We start from the raw sequence: 24,639 nt of genomic DNA on the forward strand, positions 1-24,639 counted from the left end.
GGGTGGTCTAAAAGTCCGGATCGCCGCCTTATTTCTATAGATCTGCTGCGCATTCAAATTGCATTGTATTGCATCGTAATTTCATTTGTGTCTATGCTAATTATGTTTACCCAACATGAACTTACATGTTTTCAAGCAAATTCGCTGATAATAGGTGATCAACAGCGATCGGAATGTTACAAAAGTACAGATCGCATTCAGCTTACTTCATATGAGATGATCTTTGGAAAAATACGGCATAATTTGTCTTGGTGCTTGCGGAATGCCATGCAGTAAAATATTAAAACGTTGCGGCAATTCATGATTGACAACTATTAAACAATCGGCGTGTTCTTCGTATCCTCCGCTGTCAATTTCTTATCCACTCACTAATCCTCACAAAAGCTTTGTCTTGATTACGTAATGTGTGGAGGCAAATTGCAATAAGTACAATGAAATAATGAGTAGGGCGGGCTCTGAGGTGAGTTTCTTCTTCATCTTACGTAACAGTATTGTTCTCCAAAAAAACCCGGAAGCTTGTCGTCTGGCGCTCTAGCTGAAATACAGCAAGATAATGTAAGATAGTAAATGTAAACCTGTATTTTAGCTAGAGTATCTCGAGCTAACTGAGTCTGTGGTACTACAAAAGCTACGACTACGTACACCCCCGGCCCCCCAACTCAACACACAATTTGACAACCATGAGAGCTACCAAATCTTTCAAAGACCCCTTTTGCAATGATTTTTCATCAAATTTACCCCCTTTTTCATGCAAAATCGAGGACAAACATGACAAAATTTGGGCGATCTTTTCTTTTAGACCACCCTAGCTATATAATGGTTAAAATTACGATTTTATCAAATTAAACTTTCGCATCAAGGTTAAACATGTTTTTAGCTATTCAAACATACCTTTTACTTTGTCGAACAAGCTTTATTTTGTTACAAAATCCATGTTTTTATTGCAATTTTGGACGTAAGAGAGCTGAATGCAAAACCGGTGATGCAAACTCCGAAACCTTCGCGTAGCACGAGCACTGATTAACGCTCGCGTATCAAGCATTTTCAAACATGTTCGACAGTTTTTTAATGCGTGATGCAATTCTAAATTTATTCAAGATGGTGAATTTCTCGAAAAACATGATGAATTTTTCTTAAGGAGGCACACAGGATCACTATTTATCCATTTTTTTCCACCTCATAACTCGAAAACTATTTATGGAAAGTATATAAAAGTATACATTTTTTGAAAGGAAATGAGCTCATAAATCCAATTAAAATGTCAGTTTTGGGCCAAAAAGTATAATTTTCGAGAAAAAAACCCCCAAAACGGCTTTTTTGACCAAAAATGTTTGGTCCGCCATAAAAAATTAATTTGAAAACCAAAAACTGTAAAACATGAATTTTATTAATTTAGACAAATAAATCTTTTTTCGAAATTTTGCTTAGTTTTTAAAATATAGACAAAGAATCAGTAAAAACGTGTGACCCGTGTTCATATTTTTGAATCATGGGTGATAAAAAAAGTTCTAGGCCCTAATTTAAAAAAATGAAAAAACACTATCTAGATTTTGGCCATATCTAAACGTTTGACTTAAAAACTTACCTCAGTGATGCTTCATTTAGACGCTATGACGGACCAAAAATGGTTAAAAGTGGTCAAAAATGAACTTGCCGAAAATCGCGATTTAGAAAAATACAGCGGATTTTAGGTCCATTTTTGAAGATTATTCCATAAAAATATAATCCGGTGACTTGTCCAACTGCAGCAGATTGGCATTTTTTTGGTGATTTAGAAGCTAAAATATACAATATGACAAAATTATCCGTGCACATTCGGCAGATGTTTATCCACATGGAGTAGCCATTTTATTTACTTCAGTCTTGTTTCCATGGTGCAGCAGAGCGTCCGGCAAGGCCGCGGCGTCTGCGTCGGAGGACCGACTGGGCGCGCGGACAGACAGACAGGTTACGCGAATAAGTTGCACAGTGCTTGGTCGTGTTGCCGCGAACGAAACCATGTTTGTTTAACTTTTAAGCACAATTTTGTCCTGTTCCGTATAAAAAAAGATCATGCTCTGTATTAAAATTTGCGGACATCATAACATTAAAAGTAGCATAGAATAACTGACAAGCAATTATTTTAGCAGATAATCAAGAAGTTTTATGAAATGAAGAATAAACTGAGACATAATCATGATAATTGCGATTCCTGTTTTGTCCTAATTTTCATAATTTTGCTTTAAAAATGCAATGTTTTTAATTTATCGTTTTTGGTGATTTTCTGCTTTTTTTTTTTTTTTGGTGTTGACAAATATTGCATTTTTATGTTCATTGTCCTTTTTTGAACCTTAACCGCAAACATGATGTTGTTACTACTCGTTGCTTTTTATGCCTCCACCGCGAGGCATACTGTTTTTGCAATGTCCGAGCTTCCGTGCTTCCGTCCGTCCGTCCGGATGCTGTATCTCGGGCATGGATGGGTGGATTGAGTTCAAATTTTCAGGATAGGTGGGTCATGGTCAAAAACTCTGGCTACTTTTTTTTGGGTGGAGTTCAAGGTCATATACTGAGGTCAAAGGTCATTTGAGGTCAAATTACTAAAAACTGTCGTATGGGCATGAAACTTGGTGGGTACAGTCAACATTTAGAGCCAAATTTTTGGAAGGTCATTTTGGGGTCATCCGGGGTCATCTAAGGTCAAATTACTAAATATTGTCTTATGGGCATGAAACTTAGTGGGTACAGTCAACATTTAGAGTCAATTTTTTTGAAGTTCATTTTGGGGTCATCCGGGGTCACCCAGGGGTCATCTAAGGTCAAATTAATCAAATTGGTCATATGGGCATGAAACTTCGTGGGTGCAGTCAACATTTAGAGCCAAATTTTTGGAAGGTCATTTCGGGGTCATCCGGGGTCACCAAGGGGTTATTTAAGGTCAAATTACTAAATATTGTTTAATGGGCATGAAACTTGGTGGGTACAGTCAACATTTTGAGTCAATTTTTTGGCAGGTCATTTTGGGGTCATCTAAGGTCAAATGAATACAATTGGTCGTATGGGCATGAAACTTGGTGGGTACAGTCACCATTTAGAGCCAAATTTTTGGCATGTCATTTTGGAATCATCCGGGGTCACCCAGGGGTCATCTGAGGTCAAATTACGAAAAAATGGATTTGTACACATTTAAATCGCCCCATGGTGGAGGCATCCCATTCGACGCCTTGCGTCGAAAACCGCGACGTTTCTAGTTCTTTTTAGTTTGTGCTTGAGAGGCACTACAGCGGCCCGTCCGCGCCAAAGTTAGGCATTTTAACACCCGTTATAGCTGGGAAAAAAAAAAAAAAAAAAGTGTGTCTGTTGTTGTTTTCAATCAAACAAACGTGTAAAAAGTGGGGTAAAAGTTGTAATATGTCTTGAATAAACTTCTATAAATAATTATGTTAAACGGGCAAAACACGGAGAGGTCACAAGAAAACTGAAAAACATGGAAATTGACATATATAGCCTAACAAAACCGAATTTCAAAAGTAGAAAACGGAACACTTATGGCTTTAAATTAGATTGTGGTTTTACGACCCTGTATGATTATGTAGTAGGCCTACTACCGTATATAGGCATCATGCTATAAAGAGCGTTTTAAAACACTGCATGAAAACATTCACGAAAAATGCTATAAAGCAGTTTACCTTTTAAAGTATGCAGAAAACATTATAAACGTGAAAGTTGAAAGCCAGACAAACATTGCAAATAAAAAGGCATTCGGCCAAAACATTTGCAAAAAGTGTTGTAAAACCAAAAGCTAATAGGCCTACTAATGGAAATGTAGTTAAAATGGGTAATGAAAAAAGCACAAATTTGTGTTTTTGATTATATTTCTCGTTTGAAATTATTATTTAGCATTAAAACATTCACGAAAATGCTTTCATAAACGCGTGCTCGCTATGCCGATTTCAAATATCGACATTTTTTTACATAGAGTTGTAGGCCTATGCCTAGATGGTCGATATATGATGTATTGAAATGTCAACGTTTTTGACATTGCGTTAACGGTCAATCAGGAGTAGAGAACGTTTGAAAACGAATCTTAAATCCGTGTTTTAATAACACTTTGAAACATTATTCAGGGCCTTAGGTATCTAATATACAATGTAGGCCTACCGGTAGTAACTGCTTGCCTATTTTTTATGGTCTTCAAAATTAAGACATGACCGCAGAGGCCCCAAACCAAGGCTGGGACTGCATAAAATATAATAGGCCTATATTCTTGTCCAACTACACCAACTTGGTAAATCAAATAATAACAATGAAATAAATGAATGAATGAAATAAAACAAATGTTTAAACATAAAATAATAAGCCCAATGATGTACTATACGGGCTAAGTCTAGCCTACTAGCAAAATATTTAGGGCCTACGTTTTCCATCGTATCTACTAGATTGCGTCATCATTACAGGGCTTCTACGGCCCGGTAACTACTTCTTACAGATAATTTCATCTTTTCAAGTTCAGAATGAAACTTGAAAAACAAAACAAAAAGAAACAAAAAATTCACTATTATGTTCATATAAAAAACCCTATAATTTATACCACTATATCAGCACTTTTTTGGCGAAATTTATCGAGTAGGCCTACTGATTCTGGGACGGTGGTGGTCTGTCGGCCCGCAGTTTCGCAATGATGCAAGATTTACCTAACTTGGAAGAGATCAATATGATAAAATACGGTAGTGATCGCGATTGGCGACTCCAGCGCCTCAATCAGCAATCGCCTCGCCCATCCAGTTTACCATGTGTGCGTGTCTTTGCTAGCTGTGTCGCCGCAGTACGCACGCGTTACGAGAACGCGATCTATTGGGGAAAACAATGATTTATTTGCTTTTGCATTTTGACGAATTTTTAATGAAAAAGGGTCTTTAAAGTAGCTTTTCTTGTGGTTCAAATTTTAAGATTTCTTTAAAATCTATTAATGACAAGATAAAATACGGTTTGAAGATGACATTAGTGATGAAAACTCAATTTTGGCCATGTAACACTTCAGTGATCCTGTGTGCATCCTAGGCCTGGCATTTTCGGGTAATTTTGTACCGGGTACCTGCCATAATTTTCGGCGGGTAACTGGTACCAAATTGCAAAAAAAATAAAAAAAAAATATATATATATTTTTTAAGTTTTTTATTTTTTCGGTTTTAGGTTCTCTGAACCTAAACCAAAATGCCAGGATCATTCATGGTTAACCAAAAAAAAAAAAAAATTCAAGATATTTTGTTATTTTTTATATGAAAATTGATAATTTGTATTCATATCATAGTCTATTAAAGGGCATTTCGTGATCCACAGCCTCATCCCCCATTTTTCCCAAAAAGTTGAGATTTTTACACCACTGGATACCTCTGGCTACATAATGTTTATGTACCAAATATTTCTTGCAGATTAATTCGCTTAGCAAAAATATCGCTAATTTGAATTTCGCTCTGGTGCACCAGAACGAAATTACAACACATTGTCTATGGAGCAGTGTAATACACATAATCATGCATAACTCGCAAACGCAAAATCGGAATCAACTGAAATTTTGGAAATAAGCTTTTTTCGTGGATATCTACTGAAAAATGTCATAAAAAGAGGATGCTAGGATCACGAAATCCTCCTTTAATGATTTCAAAATGTATTGAATTTGAATGCATTTTGAAATCATTAATAGACTATGACATGAATACAAATTATCAATTTTCATATTAAAAATAACAAAATATCTTGAATTTTTTTTTTTTTTTTTAGGTCAACCATGAATGATCCTAGCATTTAGGTCTAGGTCCAGGGACACTACAAAACCGAAAAAATAAAAACTTTAAAAAAAATTTTAAAAAAAAAAAAAAAATTTTTTTTTTTTTTTTTTTTTAAATTTCGGTACCCGGGAGGGTATTTCCTACCCGGGTAATGTAATCTCGGGCGGGTACCCGTTTACCCGACCGAAAATGCCAGCCTTAGTGCATCCTTAAAAAAATTCCCTCATTTCACAAATTCTTTGCCACTTTCCACTCATCTGATCATCTTTTTATGTAACGGAAGTGATGCTGCTTTTATGAAGGTACATTTCTTGTTTCTCCGATAATTTTTAAATTGTTTTTAAAAACTTCTGAGCATAATTTAGGCATTTTCACTTGTTTGCAAAAAGTTGTTTTAACCTTGTTTTTTACCCCATAATTTCCCTCATTTATCGAAGCCCTGTCCTTCAAATATACCTTGACTTCAAAGTGTTTGGCAACTGTTTAACCTTGATGCAAAAGTAAACCTTGATGCAAAAGTAATAATTTAGTCACTATATAGCGAGGGACGAGGGTGGTCTAAAGGAAAAGATCGCCAAAATTTGGCCAAAAACAACCCCTTTTTTGTGGTTTTCAATGACTAGCTAAAATAATAATTTCTCGATCATGAGAGTATGAATGTACTGCATGCACTGCGTAATGTCGCAAGTTTAGTGGAATGACACGATAGCGCGATCAATTGTGCACGCACAGGAAATGCAGCGCTACCCAAAGCGTGTGTGGTTGGCGCTGTATTAGGCATGTTCATAAAATTTTGAAATTTAATAAATTCATCTAAACTTGCTTTCATTAAAAAGAGAATCATTTAACTTAAAAAATGAGGGGTCAATCATGTATGTAGGCCTATAATTGGCAATGTTATGAGGGAAAGTATGTGTGCGTATATCATCTAAAGAGCAATTTGATTGGGACGCACATATGGCATAATACGCGGAGGTTATGAATTGTCCACGATGTACACAAATTAAATAAATTTTCTATACTACTGCTGACCATCTAGCGCATATTATTTTGCACAAAGTCCTACATTATGTATACACACACTTGACGCTTGCCTTTGTACACAGCTCATTTCATATTAGTTCGAGATTGCTCAGAGCCAGGCTGATATTCTGCAAATTGTGATGTCGATATATATCCAAGTCTGAGATGACATTCCTTAAAATTCAGAGTTTTTGGTGTTCACACTACTGCACTTTTTAATCAATGTTTTCTATGACTTTTATCTTTCAAATAAATCTAGAATTGTTAAATCCTTAAGTACACATTCTAAACTGCAACCCAAATATTACTCAAAAAGTCTAGCCGCCCATGGATTTGCTTACCGAGGAGCTTCACATTCGAGGCTAGAGACCATTGCATTAAAAATCTAGTCGGATTTGCTGTTCAGCATGACGCCGTGTAAAGCAATGGAAGTTTAGATGTAAACACAGGCGATCACGACTGGCGATCGTGTCATTGATCTTCTGGTCACTATTTGTATAGAGCTTCTTGTTTATTGATTTGTTACTGTTAATGTTAATGCTGGGTGGTAAAACTCTTTTCATTGGGTGTAATAAGTACTTATGTTGTACCTTGTTTTGCTACTTTGGGTGGAATATTAAGTACTTGTTTTATACCTTGTTTTGATACTTGTACATGTATTGCCAGAATTACTAATCCATCATTGTTCAGGGGCACTTTAAAACGAGGTGGTTTTTTTCTTTGTCTAATACGGTACATGTACTTAATTCATTTATTTATTGACTGTGGCAAATAAATAATACTATAATGTTGATTATGTTTCCACAGGATTTCCTGCGTACCATAAACCTATCCCTTTTGGAGACCAAGACATCCGAACAGACTGCAGCATGGCCTGGAATGGGAGGGTGGTGAAGACGTATGGACGTCACAGGCGTCGCATTGTCAAGAATGAAGTAAGTCAATATTTAATTTGAAAGCATTTCTTAGCATTACAGCCTGGAATGGTAGGTGGTGAACAGGGTTCACAGTTTTTCTTGTGTTCGCGTCCAGGACGCTTTTTGAACGGTAGAAGAGGTTGACTTTTTTCGGATTGTGCAAATAAACATCTCAAAAAAAGTAACTACCCCCCCCCCCAAATAATGGCCATTATTCAAAAACAGGCTATTGTATTACAAATGTGTTGAAAGCAGAATTTATTTCTGTGCATTTTGACACCTCATTTGATACAATATCCCAGAAAACAATAAAACACCGGTCAATTTAATGTAGTGAGGTCCAGATTTGAAAGTTGCACTTACAACAATACAAAAATGCTTGGATATCATTGTAACACAGATTTCCTAAAATACTGAATACTGAATCAATAGAATTTAGGGACCGCTCACAAACACTTGTTGGGGGGCCTGATGCAAAAAGGGGCCCTGAAATTTTTTTACCCTCCTAAGGGGGGGGCCCTGAAAAAAATGACCACAAATTTTCCTGGGAAAATCGAGTGTATATGCTTTTCTATGGGGTTGACCCATAATTTCCATGTCAAAATTTTTGAGATCTCAAAGGGGGGGCAGCCCCAAAAAAAATTGCGATGATTTTTTTTTGCATCAGGCCCCCTTACATTGATTTAAATGTACACTGTGACATCAATATTTAGACAATTGCTACAAATGAGGTGTCAAAATGCGCAGAAATAAATTCTGCTTCCAACGCATTTTACAGATTTATAATAAAATCTTCTGTTTTTGAAGAGGATTATAGAGATAGGGAGAATCGAAAATGCAACATTATCATACACAACATTCCGGAATCAAACAAAGAAGAACCTAAGGAGAGGTTGAAAGAAGAAGATATTTTATAGCTTCCTGTGAGGCCATTATTTTATTCTTGTATTACATTTATTGAGATCTAGTTATTAGTTTGAAAGATCTGCTATGTTCAGTTTCAAGTTCAGAGCTAGTAAAACAAGATGTTATGAAATGAGTATGAGTAGCCAACTATGAAGTTGTTTATTTTAATAACATTCCACACAAAAATAAAAACAAATCAAGAGGCGCAACCACATTGGGGCAGTTCAGTTGAAATCCATAGACTCCCTTTGGAAGAAATGGCTTTAATCTTCCACACAGGGAGGGGTTAACTGAAGGGGTGACTCCATTTGAGATACCGGTACCCACTGTTGTGCAGGGGATTAAGATCATGTCTTCAATAAGGGGTGTGTGGATTTCAAGTGGAATAGCCCATTTCTTTAGCTTTACTGGTACATGTTGGTATATTGACTGTCTATGAGTGTGATGGTCGAAATATAATCACGAGGTGAAAGATGGATTGTTCCATTCCACGAGCCGGAACGGCGAGTGGAATGGAACAATACATCTTTTACCGAGTGATTATATTTCGACCATGACACGAATGTAAGACAGTTAATATTTGTTTTATATCACCTGTACATAAATTCTATTACTAAAATTTTAAGGTCGGAAATACATTTTTTATCAACATAACACCATGTTTAGCCGTGATATACTTCACATTTCGGGTCCACCGCATAACTAAATCGTCGAGTCTAAGAGTCAGCGCTCAGCTTGGCGCAGGCGCACTACGGCCCAGCACGATAATGGTAAAAACTATCACACGGAGAGGCTGATGGTAAAAATGATAAATGGCAATCAACCAATTAACTGTCTAGAATTTAAATGTACTATGAGTGATATAAAACTGGATATTTAAGCCCTGACTGGCATATATTTGCAGTATGGAAATTGAACCAATCCACTTTAATGCAAATAATTCTAACAGCTTTGTGCTTTTATTTTAAACCATATTCATTATTTAGGCCTGGGTATCACCAGAAATCATGTCATCAGCTATAACCAATGTGTTCAGCAGCCCAGATACTGACATCAGTAATGGAAGCATAGATGCTACACATGGAATATGCTCTAAAGATGCAAGGTACGTAGTCACACACCCACAAATCCCCCACACACACACACATCCACATGCCATAACCAATGTGTTCAGCAGTACAGATACTGACATCAGTAATGGAAGCATAGATCCTATGAATGGAACAAACTCTACAGATGCCAGGTAGGTAGTCACACCCACACACCCCCTCACAAACCCAATCATGTGCCATTATATACCTAATGTGGTCAACTCTCCAAATACTGACATCAGTGTGACATCTTTTAATGGTAGCATTAGATGCTATGAATGGAACAGGTTCTATAGATGCCAGGTAGGTAGTCATACACCTACATACACCCCCTCACATAGCCACCCACATGCTATTTAGTGTGCACCCCACACACACAACAGGTTTTTCTGTGTGTTCTGTCGCTCACTTTCTCTCACGCACAATTTTGACTAATATACACACAATAATATTGCTTTTTGCTTAAGGTTGTACTACATACACCCCTTGATAAATTTGTGACTATTTTTCAGACCTGCCAACTCCCTCATTTGGAGTTTTCCAAAGTGAAAATGAGGGACAGTCCTGCTTTCTGAAAATTTCAGTGATGGCAAATTTAATGTAAGAACAGCAGAAAATGATGCAAATTTCACTTTAAAATTTTACTAAAATAGTAATCTCTTTAGTCTATTGTGATAAATTTAGACTTGCAAAACCTTCCCTGAATTCTGAAAGTATTACACACCTCAAGTCTTTGAATTTGTCGGTACCTGGTTTGTGTACATGTACAAGGTTTTGGCCTCAATGTCCCACATTCTAACTTCGGTAGGTTGGCAGGTCTGATTTTTGCATTTTTCTCAATAAATAATAACACACTGATAACAAAAGTTATGTATATTATATTATAGGGGCAAGGAATATCCAGTTACTACACTGGAATTTCAGTGACTCATGACAAGCGGTATTAATTATAAGAAAAGAGATACCACTAGAATGTACCTTGTTTCTTAACATAAAAAATGAACCACTTGTCTTGAATCACTGAAATTTCAGTGAAGTAGTTGGATTCCTTGCCCCTATAATATACATAACTTTTTTTTTACCAGTGTGTAGTTATTTTTTGAAAAAAGTGCAAAATTAGTCACAAAATTTATCATGGGGTGTAGTACCACCTTAGCAATAATATTTACAATACATTAAAAAACAGCAGTTTTTAAGTTATAATTTTATTCGCCTATATGTGACATGATCAAGGGGAATGAGTCACATGTCGACCCAGGTCGAAAATGAGTTTTACATATGTTTATAAAGAGGACCTTCAGAGCTTTCAGAAACTGAAAACCCCAAGTTGATATGACTTTTCTTTGCGAAGATACATCACTTTATCAATCACTGAAAACAATAGAAAACAAAAGAGTTTTAACACTTTCTTTGCCAATATCTCAAAATCAATGTTAGCGACATCCGACTCATTCCCCTTGATCGTGTCACATATGATTATATCTCAAATCGAGTGAAATGGATATATTTTTGCTTTTTGCATCCAACTCTTCAATTGTTACGGTATTTACTTATATATATGGTCAACATTTGAATACAAACAACACAGAAAATCCCCCTTTTCTTTTTACTTTGGACCATAAGGCGACGAAAAAAAACCCCTGTTCTACGGGCGGACGGACCTTTCAAGTAGGGTCGGTCGGTCTGGCTTTTTTTTTATGAAATGACCCCAAAAATCACCAAAATCTGTAAATATTTGCAATTTGGGAGAGTACAAAAAAAAATGTTCCTGAAATTGTCGAAATTTGGGTCGATATTCATTTGGTCGGTCGGGCCCGTCGAACATTGTTTTCTTTTTTCGTTGCCTAAAGGGACTATTTTTGTAATTTCTTATTAAACAAGGTTAAAAACAAATCCCTCTGAGGTAAATATTGCTCTGCCCCTTTATTGCCATGCTGCTGACAAGTTTATTGTTGTATCAAATCAACCTCATCATCATTTTCTTCATTCCCAATTTCCATGGCAGCTACATTCATTTGCATCATATTATCAACCACTTGATCAATCATTTCAATCGTCCCTTCCCTAGGGTTTGGCAACGCATATAACAATCGTTTCCAAAACAGTGGATCGTGCCTTTCCAAATAGGTGTTCATAGATACAAAAGTCTGCATGTCTCTGTCCATCTTGTCCTTAGCGACCTCCTCCATACAAACAACGATGATGCGATTCTTGTGCTCGCGTAAAAATTGGCTGTGAGCCACTTTGAACTCGTAAAGGCACCATTCGCTGTCAAGGTAATTATTTGAAAGCACAACGATGATCCGCTTACAAGATTCGATGGCGTTGACAATGTTGTTTGCAATAGCTTCGCCAACGAGGAAGTCTCTCTGATGGATGCACGCTTTGTACGGTGGCACACGGTCTTCCAGTTTCTTCAGAAGTTCGAATACGACATATTGGTAGTCGTCACTGCTGTAAGATATAAATACATCGTAGACTTTATCCTCTTCCTCGTCTTTCTGTAATGTATGCCTGAAATCAAAGTAGCTGTACAGCAGTACCTGTATCTCAAGTTTGAATCGAATGGTAACGATGATCGATAGAGCCACAACTAGGAGTACAGCAAGACATACGGCAATGATAGTGGCAACTCTTTGTCGTGTGGGACACATGAAATCTTCATCCTCGAAGAATGCCACAGCGCCTGTTAAGTTCTGTGGCGTTGTGCAGTTTATGTTACTAACATCCATGGAATTGTTTTTTGACATCTCTTGCAACCATGCTTTCAACCACAGGAGACTGCAGTTACACTGCAGCGGATTATGTTGAAGCGTGGCGGTTTTCAAAGATGGCATTCCGTCAAAGACGCCCTCGGGAATGGTGCGTAACTTGTTATCATCCAACTTTAATATTTCCAAATTTGATAGATCAGCAAAACTACCAGGCTGTAGACTTGTTATTGTATTGTTGCGCTTGTCAAGTACGCTTAATTTGTTCAACCCACTGAACACACCTGATGGGATATTGCTGATGCCGTTTGACCACAGGCCAAGTTGAAGTAAATTGGGCATGTTTGTGAAGCCTCCAGGTTGAAGCTTATAGATGTGGTTGGCTTCCAAGTGCAGTTCAGTGGTATCATGCGGTAGGTCATTGGGTACCCGAGTCAGATTTTTGTTATCACAAAGCGTAATATTTGCTAAAGTATCTGCTTGCTGATAGCATTGGCATGGATAGGGACAATAAGAGTTCCTTGCACAAAAGAAATCGTCATGGGTTAGACTTGCAATGTTGACACACAATCCCCATAAACTCCAGGAGCATTGTGGGTAGTTTGATTGGACGAGTATATTGCCTGGAATACTGCACAAAAGCTGCTCGTAATTTTTTAAGCGTTGATTAGCGAGAAGGCTGGAGTGAGGCCATGACTCCACGACAAGATCGGGAAAGAGCTCGTCTTTAGTAGGAAACAGTAGCTTGTACATAAGGCAGTCACATTGCAAAGGATTCTGGGTCATGATGACAGTCACAGCAGCTTCGTCATCGTTGTTGCCATTAGCAACGTGATTTACTCCTAGAGTTTGGAAGTAGGTGAATCGATTAAAAGATAAATCAAGTGAGTTCAGATGTTCTACCTTGTAGAAAGCAGAATTTTGAATGTGAGATAAGAAGTTTTGTTTTAGATTGAGATAATGTAACATTGGCAAGTTGTTGAATGCTTGGGATGCGATGTAAGCGAGGTGATTATCTGATAGGTCAATATTCTGAAGTGAAGAAAGATGACTAAAAGTATAGCTACTGATGGAAGTCAGCATGTTCTTGTGCAAGTTTATGACTTCGATTTTAGGCATTTCGTTACTGAAGAAATCAACAGGGATTGCAGTGATTCTGTTGACGCCAAAATTGAATAATTTGATGTGACGTCTGGAGCCAGCCGATGTCATGTTAGCAAGAGTGGTAATCTGGTTTCTTTGAGCTGTTATGCTCTCCAAGTTTGGGAGGTTGAGGAACAAGCTGTGGAGGGGGAGTGAGATGGGATATAGTGCTCCGTTGAGTCGGACTTTACGAAGTGAATTCATTCCATGGAATAGGTCATCGGGAACAGATTTCATGAACTCTGTGTTGATAATAATTTCTTCAGCATGTGGTATTCCTTGGAAGGCATTTGGTTCAATGACAGCTAACTGACCCGAGTCGACCTCAAGATGTAAAAGGGTTGATAATCCATCAAATGTTAGGTTATTGAATAAAGTCATGAGTGAATGGCTAATAACTAGGTTCTCCAAGGACGGGAAATTGTCCCAAAAATGCTGCGTTATTTCAGTAAATATGTTGTTGCTGATGTTTAGTGTCTTCAAATTAGCCAGTGGTTGAAATGCTTCTGTTTTAAGCTCAGCCAGGTGGTTTGAGCATAAATCAAGCACTTCCAAATTTGGAACATTAATAAAGGCATAAGAAGGAACAGTTGAAATGTGATTATCAGATAAAAACAGCCGTTTTAAGTGTGGGAATAAAGGAGCATCGGTATTATTATCAATGCCCACTGGAAACTGACTGTTGTTTGAATTGTATATAAGAACTTCAGGGAAAGACTCAAGATTTAACTCCCTTAGTTTTAAAAATTCCAAGTTGTGAAGGTTTCTAAATGCATGCGGTGCAAAGTATGTTGCCGAGTAAGCATTTTGTATGGTCAGAATTCTCAAAGAGGTCAGATCATCCAAATCGTTCTCTTGAATCTGTAAACCCTGACAGCCGTCAATCTTTAGTTCTTGTAAAATAGAGGGCGCTTCTAGGTCGTCCCTCAAATAGCTGCCTACATGCAAACCGTCTGTCGTACTTGAACATATTATGTACAGGTACGTCATCTGCTGCAGGCGTGTATGCTGTATAGCCGGGAAGTCACACACCATCCCATCGATACTGATTTGTTTAGTTTGCGGGTCCAGGGATGTTACATTAGTACATGTGTAAATGGAGTTAGCGGTGACTATACACCCAAAGATGACACTATTGAGCAGGTGAAATTTGATCATGTTGGTATGATGACGTAATGTGATGCAGATAGCTTAACAAAGTAATTGTGGTTCAGAATGTGTGGTGTCTTTGACCGAGCCCAGCTCTCACAGCATTATTCTTGAAGCTGAATTGGTCCGTTCACTGTATGGAAATAAAAAATGACAAAAAAATTGTATTATAATCATGAAAACTTAACAGGGGGTGGGGGATCCCAGGGGCCTCACAAGGGGGTATCTTTAGTGAACAACTTTCAAAAAGCACCTTAAACGTGTATACATGTAAGCATTGATTTGACAATGCACCTGTATTTCTATCATGCCTTAATAACATTTGGCATTCCCTACAGCAAGTAAGTGTCAATTTTCTGGACTAGACCACATTTAAGACACAAATCTGTGATTATACAACTGGAAAAATATTTAAAAAGGTCAGAAAGTCAGACCGACTTTTGAAGTAGGGTCGGTTAGTCAGGTGGGTTTTTTTTTTCTTTTCTTTTTTTCTGGAAAGCTAAATAATGACGAAAATTTTGGCAAAAGCTTGAAACAAAATTTGAAATATTTTAAAGTTAAAATCAATACATTTTGGGGAAAAAAAGCATGTTTATCTTACATGATTTCAGCAAAATTTAAAAAACCTCACGTAAAATCTGGGTCGATTGGCTGATTTCAGGAAATTTTACTTGGATGATCCTGTACAGGTGATAATAGGCAAAGTACATTTTTCAGGATTTTTTTTTCCGTTTCAGGATTTTTTGACAACACTGACTGGCATCTCTGGATTAGAAGAGATGTAACTTTGTTTTTGCATCTTTTCCAGTCTGAACCAACTGGTTTTCTGGCAATATCAACATAGTCATTATTGTGCTACAAAATAATGTAGATATTGCTGCAAAGAGAGCTCTCAAACGCCATTAAAAATAGTCACAAAAAAAACCCCTGTAGATGCAATTTAAATGTCTAACTTCTGTAATCCAGGAAGTCAACTTTGCCTTCCTTTCACAGTTGTTTGATGTGGTCATTTGTGACCCGGCAGCACAAACGAGCCGTAAATTCCCTAAATTGTATTCTGAGTTATGGTGTAAAATGTGTACGAAGGTCGTATTCATCGGTCACTAAAGCTGGCGGCGACATCTGTCTTATTTTGATAGTCACAACACCAATCAATAATCCTATTATTGAAGTGGATAATAAGCTATAGAACTTTTAATAACTCTGGTCTTTGTTTGCTTTTGCTAAATCCTTTTCAAGTGGTGGGTTATTTGTATAGGTATGCATAACCAACAATTAACAATGAGAGAACCTTCTTAAACCTCGTTGACTTGGGGATGATTTGAAATGACCGCCAATTATGACTGTTTGATATTTATTGCCAGCAATGTGGAAAAAGAGACACACATAGAAACGAAAAAAGCTATAATTTTGTTGAAGGAGTTTAACTAACCATAACTCCGCTTCTGGATATCGTTTGAAGTCAAATGATATACCATTTTAAGTTTATGATGTTTATTTTTAAACACGAAATAAAACAAAATTGACCGGGGAGGAATTTACGGCTCATTCGCCGTGGACGGTCACATTTATTAATTTTTCTAACAAAAACATTATTCAATTCTAGACTTGGACAAAGCCAACAACAGCTACATGTATCACACTAATATATATATATATATTGAAGCTATTTGTAAGATAGATTTTCATTTCTATATCAAATTATTCAAAATTGTTTGCTATTTTGTGGTAAGTTTTATTCTATAAACTGTCCATTTGTGTGCAAATTAATATCAAAGAATAGCAACACTGATCTGCTAATCTGCAATTATCAACATTAGGCTTTGAAATTAGCTTAATTATGAATTCTACTTCGCCATTATGCAATTATCAAATTATCAGTTAAATTTCCATCAAATTTTATTTTTATAATAATAGAAAATATTAGACCCATATTGCATTATGATTTACTTTGAAGGACCCTTTGTGGGTCTTTTACCAATTGGGATTTTTTCAATGGAAATCACCTTGATTTATAAATCTCAAATTTTCACATATTAAAAAATTTGTTAATTCAAGATTTTACATCAACAATATTTTGCATTTTTAGTGACAGTTTTTCACATAAAAGAACTGCCAAAGAAGGTAATGAGCCACTTTGATTGACCGTAGCAGAGATCTGATTTTATAAATTCTAAAATATTAACTTAGATTTTTTTTTTAAATAATAAAAAAACCCAGTAATTTCCCTGCTCCTTACTTTATAATGTACTTACCACTGATAGTACTACAACTAGTAGGGTAGGCTTGTATGTCTTCAGAAGTGTGCCAACCATGTCACTGGTAGATCTACGTGTATCTTGTCTCATCCTACACAAACACAGGAAGTTGTCATAGATTCTACTATTTCCCAAAGTGGGTTTAGTTTACTTCTACACGTGGTGATATGGGGGGAGGGACTTCCTCTGTGTAGGATTGGAGTGTGCAATCCAATAATGGAGTGAATATTGTGAAAATGAACTAATGATTGACAATCAATAACCACAGATTTTGCAATGTGTGAACTTGCTACATTATTATACAATAGGTTACACCATCTCACTTCCCCGGTTACACCTAATGTGGCCACTACATAAACTTGGCTGGCAGTGATCGACCTGTGTGGTGACTTATGGTATTATTGGCCTAGTTAAGTGAACTTGATCTGATCAACTTGTAACTTGATCCTACCTAGGGATTTTATCTGTGTAGCCATGGTAACTAGATTCATGCAGTGGACATGTATGAGGTTGCCAGTTTGTTTTGATGTGAAGTGTGGGTGATCGAGTGGCTGATGTTGAGGAGACATGTGGCTATGGAACATGGGGAGGTGGACCAAGCCAAATTTTGTTGATGACATGTTGAGGAGGGAGGGGGCAGAGTGAGTGGGGATTCCCTTCTTGGAGTCCGAATTTTAGGTCCATTTTAAGAAGTAACAATTTGACCATCCAGGTCTTTCTCAGAGGATGCTTTAAGGAAGCCCGATCATGCACTGTATATGTAAAAGTGTTATCACGGGAGTTTCAACTGCCACTTTACTTTTCAAATCCCATTGAATTCTGTGCGAAAGATGTTGTTTAAGAATTGTGTGTGTGCCATTATTACTTGGTCGATTTCAGAACAAAAGTGATGTACATGTATGCACAAAGGATAATTCACGACTTCTGTAGATAACATAAAATGTGAAATCGACCAACATTTTGAATGTGTTTTTTGTCTCGCCTGATAAGGCAGGAGACTATATAATCACTTTTCCGTATTTGTGGGGGTGTGTGGATCCATGATTTCAAACCAAGGCGGATGCTCTACTGAGATCAGGCGTCGCATAGCAATGGCAAAACATCAATGTGCACCATGCACAAGTTATGGAAGGACAGAAGCATCAGCAAGTCAACAAAGATTAGACTTGTCTCCACTTTGATTTTCCCGATCGCAACATATAAGCGTGTGAAACGTGGGTGATCAATGCGGCAGATCAAAGAAGGATTGAAGTGTTTGAGATGTGGTGCTGGAGAAAACTTCTATGCATCCCATGGACCGCCAAAAGAACAAATGAGAGTGTTCGGCATGAAATAGGAGAGAAAGTCTCACTCATCAACTCAGTGAGGAAACAGAAGTTACAGTATTTTGGACATGTTGCCAGGCGAGAAGGAGTCAATCTAGAGAAATGATAATGTTCGGAAAAGTTGAGGGGAAGAGAAGCAGAGGAAGACAGAGACTCAGGTGGACAGATGGAATTGTTTCGTTAACCAAAATGTCAATTTACAGCTGTTACACCAAAGCACAAGATCGACATGAGTGGAGAAACTTCATCAGAAAGGTCACGAATACTCAGATATGAGTAGATTGGCGACGACGACGTGTGTGTATGTGACAAATTTGGTTAAAGTTTTGGTTAAAGTTTGCCTTCCGCCTATTTTCTCGGAGATTAAGAGTCGCACGTTCCTCAAACTTGGTGGGTGGGTGCATCGTGACCCGAGACAGAACCGGTTTGTATTGGTTAGTGGGTCAAGGCCACTGAGGTCATCTAGGGGTCATCTGAGGTCAAATTAGTAAAAACTGTCGTATGGCCATGAAACTTGGTGGGTGCAGTCAATATTTTAAAGCCAAATTTTGGAAGGTCATTTCAAGGTCACCAGGGGTCATCTGAGGTCAAATTAGTAGAAACTGTCGTATGGCCATAAAACTTGGTGGGTGCAGTCAAGATTTAAAGCCAAATTTTTGGAAGGTCATTTCAAGGTCACCAGTAAAAACTGTTGTATGGGCACTTGATGCAGGAATTCCAAATAATTATAATTAACATTCACTTTTTTCCATATCGCCAATAACACTTCCATTACAAGGTTCATCGCATAAGCAGGCAATTACAAAAGCAAGTGGTCGCGAAAGCAGGCGAGACTCGTGGTTCGAGAACCGCCTTGTATTGTAAATATATCAGTCCAAATTCAAATTTAACCATGTACGTCTATGCAGTGGGCAAGCAGTGGTGTCATGTTCACTCACACAGCTGTGCTAACCACAAGTTGACCCCAGTGGAGTGCTGGGTAGTGCTTAAATCATCCTCTGGGTCTTTCTGTTCAAAGATGTATTGCTATGTCCTTTACTTATAAGCGGTGGTGTGTACTCCAGGAATGAATTATGAAATACTCAGGACTTTAAACATTTTTAACAGCTGTGTCAAATGCACAATATGGCCATGGTCTACATGTACCTGTAAGAGCAAAATGATGACTGAGACTAGTTAAAGCTAGATTGTAACATTTCTGTACAAAATAGATTGATCTTTCTTTTCCATAAGATGTTAGCTTTTATTGTCACTAGATATAAATGTCATCTTTTAATTTTGAGCCCAACAACTGAAGTAAAGCAAAGAAAATAAGTCTTGATTTTTGCAGGGTATGTTAGTTTAATGAAGTACATCAGTGTTGCCAGTCTTCAGGAAATTTCCTGATTTCAGGAAATTCTACTTGGATGATCCTTTACAAATGTATGCGAAGTACATTTTTTAGGACATTTTTTGCCATTTCAGGATTTTTGACAACACTGACTGGCATCTCTGTTAACATTACAATCATGCAAAAAACAGAATTTTGAAAAGTTTTGAGGGCGTCCTCCTCAGCAAATGTTACAATATTGGAATTAGATAATAGTAATTATATTATAAATGTGTTATTTTGTATTAAATATTAAACAATTTTCCAAATTCCTTATCATTCAACAGGCCAAGCAAACAGCCAGGGTGTAAACTAATCATATCACCCCTTGCAAGAGCTGGGAAGTCAAACAAAGAGAACACCGCCATTACGCTAGCTCCTGAGACACCAGAAGATGAACAGGGAACCAGACAAAGAATCAGGCCCAGAAAGGGACAAAAGTGTACAGGAAATAAGGAAGTGGAACACACTCCAAAATTGTTTTCTTCTGATAGCGAGGATGGACTACGTAAAGTTGTGGGCAGAAAGGCACTTATGCAAGTGGTTAGTAAATTTATCTTGTGTATGAAAAGTTATATTTAGAGAATAAAGGTATTGTTTTTAGCCGCTGTTGTGCATCTATCGTCTCATATAACATGGGCGACATCATTTATTTTAACCCTACGCCAAAAATAATGATGTGTATTATATTAGATGATAGATGCACAACAGCGGCTAAAAATAATACATTTATTCTCATTTCTTTAACACTTCAATTCATATAAAAATAATAATCATAAGTATACCAAATTTTTATCAAATTATCATACATTTTACAAGGAACTTACCTACATGTACATAGGGCTTAGAATCGATCAGTCCCGTTGTTGCTATGCATCTCAGATTGGTTCAAATAGCGCGTATGAGTATCTAATGTGTGTTATATCGTGTCATATCACACAGGTAAGAACCAATAAGAATGTTCCATTCAACCTATTTGATTGCCCTGCATGGGTGCTTAAAGCCTAAATATACGATTATGGCTAAGTCGGTCACGTTCGGTGGGCACTAAAAATTAAAACGGCAAAATGAAAATAGGGAATTTACACACTTTTAAATCATTCAGTGCATCTGAACACAAAAGCATCTACATGTAAATGGAAGGTTTAATATTTATTTTATTTAAAAGTTTGATGGAAATTAGTTGCACAGTTGCATTGAAAATGGGGTGCTTATTAGGGGAGGGTGCAAATTAGGGTGAATACGGACAACTACTCTAAAAGCTTCCCTTTCATGATGGAAGCACATTTCTTGGAGACTTTTAAGTTTTTTTCCAGAAAATAGGGATGTTTGATGTTTCATCAGCCATGAACCCCTATCAAAGTTGGCTAATGTGTACATCCAATCCATATCAAACCGATGCACTTGACGGCTGCTACATGTGTCTCATTTCATGTAATAGCTAGGAATAAATACCTGACTCATTTCTGAGGTGGAGGTCACTTTAAATGATCCCAAGTCACATGGTTTAGGAATACAGAGAACATTCTTTAACAATTTGACTTGGGGATGATTTGAAGCGACCTATACTTGAGATGAGTCTGGTATTTATTCCTAGCTATTATTTGAAATAAGACACATGTAGCAGCCAACAAGTGCATCCTTTTGATATGGATGTACACATTAATTTGATTTTGAGTTACAGTGCAAAATGTGTATGGAAGTTGTATTCATATAATGTGTGACTCGATTAGAAAATAATGCGCCGGTATTGGTAAGCCCATCCATTATGACAGTTTAAGGATACGATACATGATTTACCGACAAATAACTCATTTCGGAATGCAATCATGAAAAAAAAAAAAAAAAAAAAGTTTCCACAGGCTTCGTTGGGATTCGAACCAGCGATTGAAACTTCCTTCGATTCTGGCGTCTAGCGCTTTACCGTTCGCCACGGTGGCAGTTGAGTGGAGGAGTGTAATGATAAATAATAAATCTCATAATGCCATCTTTAGCCTTTTGTTTACTAAAAAAAGACGCGTTTTGTAAAGATGGATTAGCCGTTTTATGCATAAAGAGCACGAACGTTTGGGAAAGGTTTCAAACAAATAATAAATACACTGATGTGATGATGAAATTGCGTAAGTCGGGAAATATCTGGGTCGCAATGTTTTGTTTTGGTTTTAGGAATTTGACCTTAAAATTTACGACTTCATGACATTATCATTCGAAATCAACAAAAGATATTTCAGCAGTATATGGCCACATTCTTTCTCTAGAATGTTTTGAACATGTATGTGAAATAGCTTCAACAATGGTTCGATGCATAATGGTAAAAACAGCCTTGACCTAAAAAAGGGCGAGAGGTACCATATTTACGGATTCAGGCTAAATTTAAAATTGATATAAAACGTTTGGTTTTTGATCGATTACAAAAAGTAATTTTTGTCATATAAAGAAATTGTGTCTGGCGTGAATTACACTACAGTTTTTATTCTTAGGGCTCTTTGACTTCAAAAGATTTTTTTAATGATAGAGTGAATCCCCTGGCCCTCTATAATTACGCACAAAAGATCGAGTCCCCTTAATTAGGGAGAGTCTGGCGCAATGGTTAGGCTGGATAGGTAAAAGACAAAATCCTATCTTTTATTCTCATTCTTATTCATTTAAGTAAAATGTTTGTAAGTAGAACTGCATTTTCCCAGAAAAAATAAAAGTTACTTTTATGAGGGCATCTCCATTGTTTTAAATGAACAAAACAGGTATGTACATAAGCCAATGAACTTGTTCTCAGGTTACGAACATGTTTTACGCACACGCATCATCGCGGGATCACTGAGGTTCTACAAGCATGCTACTATTGAACGGCAGCGCGCGCACTGTCTTATATCGCTATGCAATATCATTTCATAATATATAGCTGAAAACCCATCAAATTGTGTGTATTCTTGACAAGACACACAAACTGAATGAGAATATCATATAAATGAAGTCAAATGATATCATTTAAAGCTAAATTATGCATCTATAATTTGAAATAAATCCAAATTGACTGATGAGGGCTGACTTTCCAAGAAGTTTGTAGTAGACGGTTATATATTTTTAAGCCTCACAACCTACATGTATATCACTTGTAACATCTATAACTCTTTTTATATAATTTTACTTGGCAGAAAACCAATGTCGTGGAAACTAGAGGAACATCCACCCGAAAGCAACCTGCATCCACCAAAGCTTCTGCACCTCAAAGGAGGGTTAAAAATGTCATCAAAAATGATATTTACACTATAATCAGGTCTCCACCACCAAGATGTCAAAAGTCATCCAAACGCTACAGGTCCAGCAAGCGTGAGAATATAATATCAACTAGCGATTCTAATAACACATCCATGAGTCCGTTTTCAGCGTTAGAATCTTGGATCGATGTCATTGCCGCAACGAGCACACCAATGGTGGCGCTGACAAAGCTGCCAATAGGCGATGGGCTGTTGGAAAATAGTCTGGGTAGTGGCGATGTTGTTGCTGCTTCAAGCACACCGATAGTAGCACTGACGAAACTGGATTGTAGCAACGAGATGTTAATAAAGGACGGGCTGCTGGAAGATAGTCTGGGTGACGGCGATGGAGAACACTGTGTGCAGCATAGGACATCGGGAAGATGCAATTGTAAAACTTGTCGAGATACAGATAAAGTTGCAAACAAGCTATTTGAACTGACGTTGTCTGGTGACGAAGATGGTGATGAGAAAGATGCAAGGAGGGACGTACGAAGACCAACTGAAAATGATTCACAAGGAAGGGGACGGAGGAGGAGGAATGTCGTAAATTATAAGGATGTCAGTGATGAAGAGGATGTAAGACCAAGGAGAGGTCGAAGACCACCGAAATCGCTCCAAGTGAAAACAAGACAGCAAGCTTCTCAGAAACTCACGACTGTGGAAGAATCCAGTTCTAGCAGTAATTGTAGCATTGATAGTGCTGATGTGTCGCGTACTAGTGATTGCTCTGTATCATTGAAGCCTTTATCGAAAAAGATGCAGGCTTTACATCTAAAGGCTTTTGTGTGTGAAGATCAAGAAATAGAAATAAACTCAAGATTGAGGACAAGAGGTCAAAGCCAGGACGAGGAGAGTGATAAGGAAAAAGTCTTGTCTTCCAGAAGTATAAGGACTAGAGGTCAAAGCAGGGGAGAAGTGACTGTAGAAGAGAAATCAAAGGACAAAGGATCATTATTAATAAAAACAAGGGCCCAAAGTCAAAGCAAGAAGGAAAATGATGAAAGTAATACTGAGGATGAAGAAAAAGTAGAACCTATTATTAGGAAAATTGCAACCAGAGGTCAAAGCAGAGATAGTGCCGAAGAAGAAGGAAAAGGACCTGTGTCAAGGAGGAGGATTCAGGGACAAAGCTCGGAAGAGGATGACAATGTTAAAATAAAACCAAGTGGAAGAAGAAGACTTGCCAGAATTCAAAGCACAGAAGATGAAAGTGAAGGAGATGATGAAACAGAATTGACACCAAGAAGGATACAAACAAGAGGTCGAAGCAGAGAACATGAAGAGGAAAGTGACGGAGAAGAAGTATTCACTGTAAGAAGGATACATACTAGAGGTCAAAGTGGGGAAGAGGAAGATGAGGAACCGATGTGTCTGGTTACTCCTCGAAAGAAACATCTAGCGTCGTTTCATACAGACAGTTTTAAGGCAAGTATGCTTCTTTAATATGTCATGGTTCTATTGGGCAGGATTTATGACATTGTCAACTTAACTTAATAATAATAATAATGATAATAATAATAATAATAATAATAATAATAATAATAATAATAATAATAATAATAATAAAAAATAATAATAATAATGTACAATGCCACACCCAAAGCAATGCAATTCAAAATTAACAAAATATTTGCAAACAAGATCTTAACCATAATTTGAACCATAAAACAGAAAAATTTGAGGAAGGCCACAATATTAACAAGTTTTTTTTTGGAACAAATT

The 24,639-nt window shown here is 37.2% G+C and overlaps 2 protein-coding genes across 2 annotated transcripts; one reads left to right on the forward strand and one right to left on the reverse strand.

Moving 5' to 3' along the window:
• Positions 1 to 7,643: 7,643 nt before the first annotated feature.
• On the forward strand, positions 7,644 to 24,375 carry LOC140147605 (uncharacterized). The gene is made up of 4 exons (XM_072169380.1): positions 7,644 to 7,726; positions 9,601 to 9,719; positions 19,948 to 20,203; positions 22,813 to 24,375. Exons 1-4 carry the CDS (start codon positions 7,661 to 7,663, stop codon positions 24,358 to 24,360), a joined length of 1,989 nt encoding a protein of 662 aa, XP_072025481.1. The 5' UTR covers positions 7,644 to 7,660; the 3' UTR covers positions 24,361 to 24,375.
• On the reverse strand, positions 11,514 to 14,812 carry LOC140147894 (uncharacterized). The gene has a single exon (XM_072169672.1). The coding sequence runs from the start codon at positions 14,715 to 14,717 to the stop codon at positions 11,652 to 11,654; it is 3,066 nt and encodes a 1,021-aa protein (XP_072025773.1). The 5' UTR covers positions 14,718 to 14,812; the 3' UTR covers positions 11,514 to 11,651.
• Positions 24,376 to 24,639: the final 264 nt, after the last annotated feature.

This window comes from Amphiura filiformis, chromosome 3, assembly GCF_039555335.1.
Source record: "Amphiura filiformis chromosome 3, Afil_fr2py, whole genome shotgun sequence".
NCBI classification, from domain to species: Eukaryota; Metazoa; Echinodermata; class Ophiuroidea; order Amphilepidida; family Amphiuridae; genus Amphiura; species Amphiura filiformis.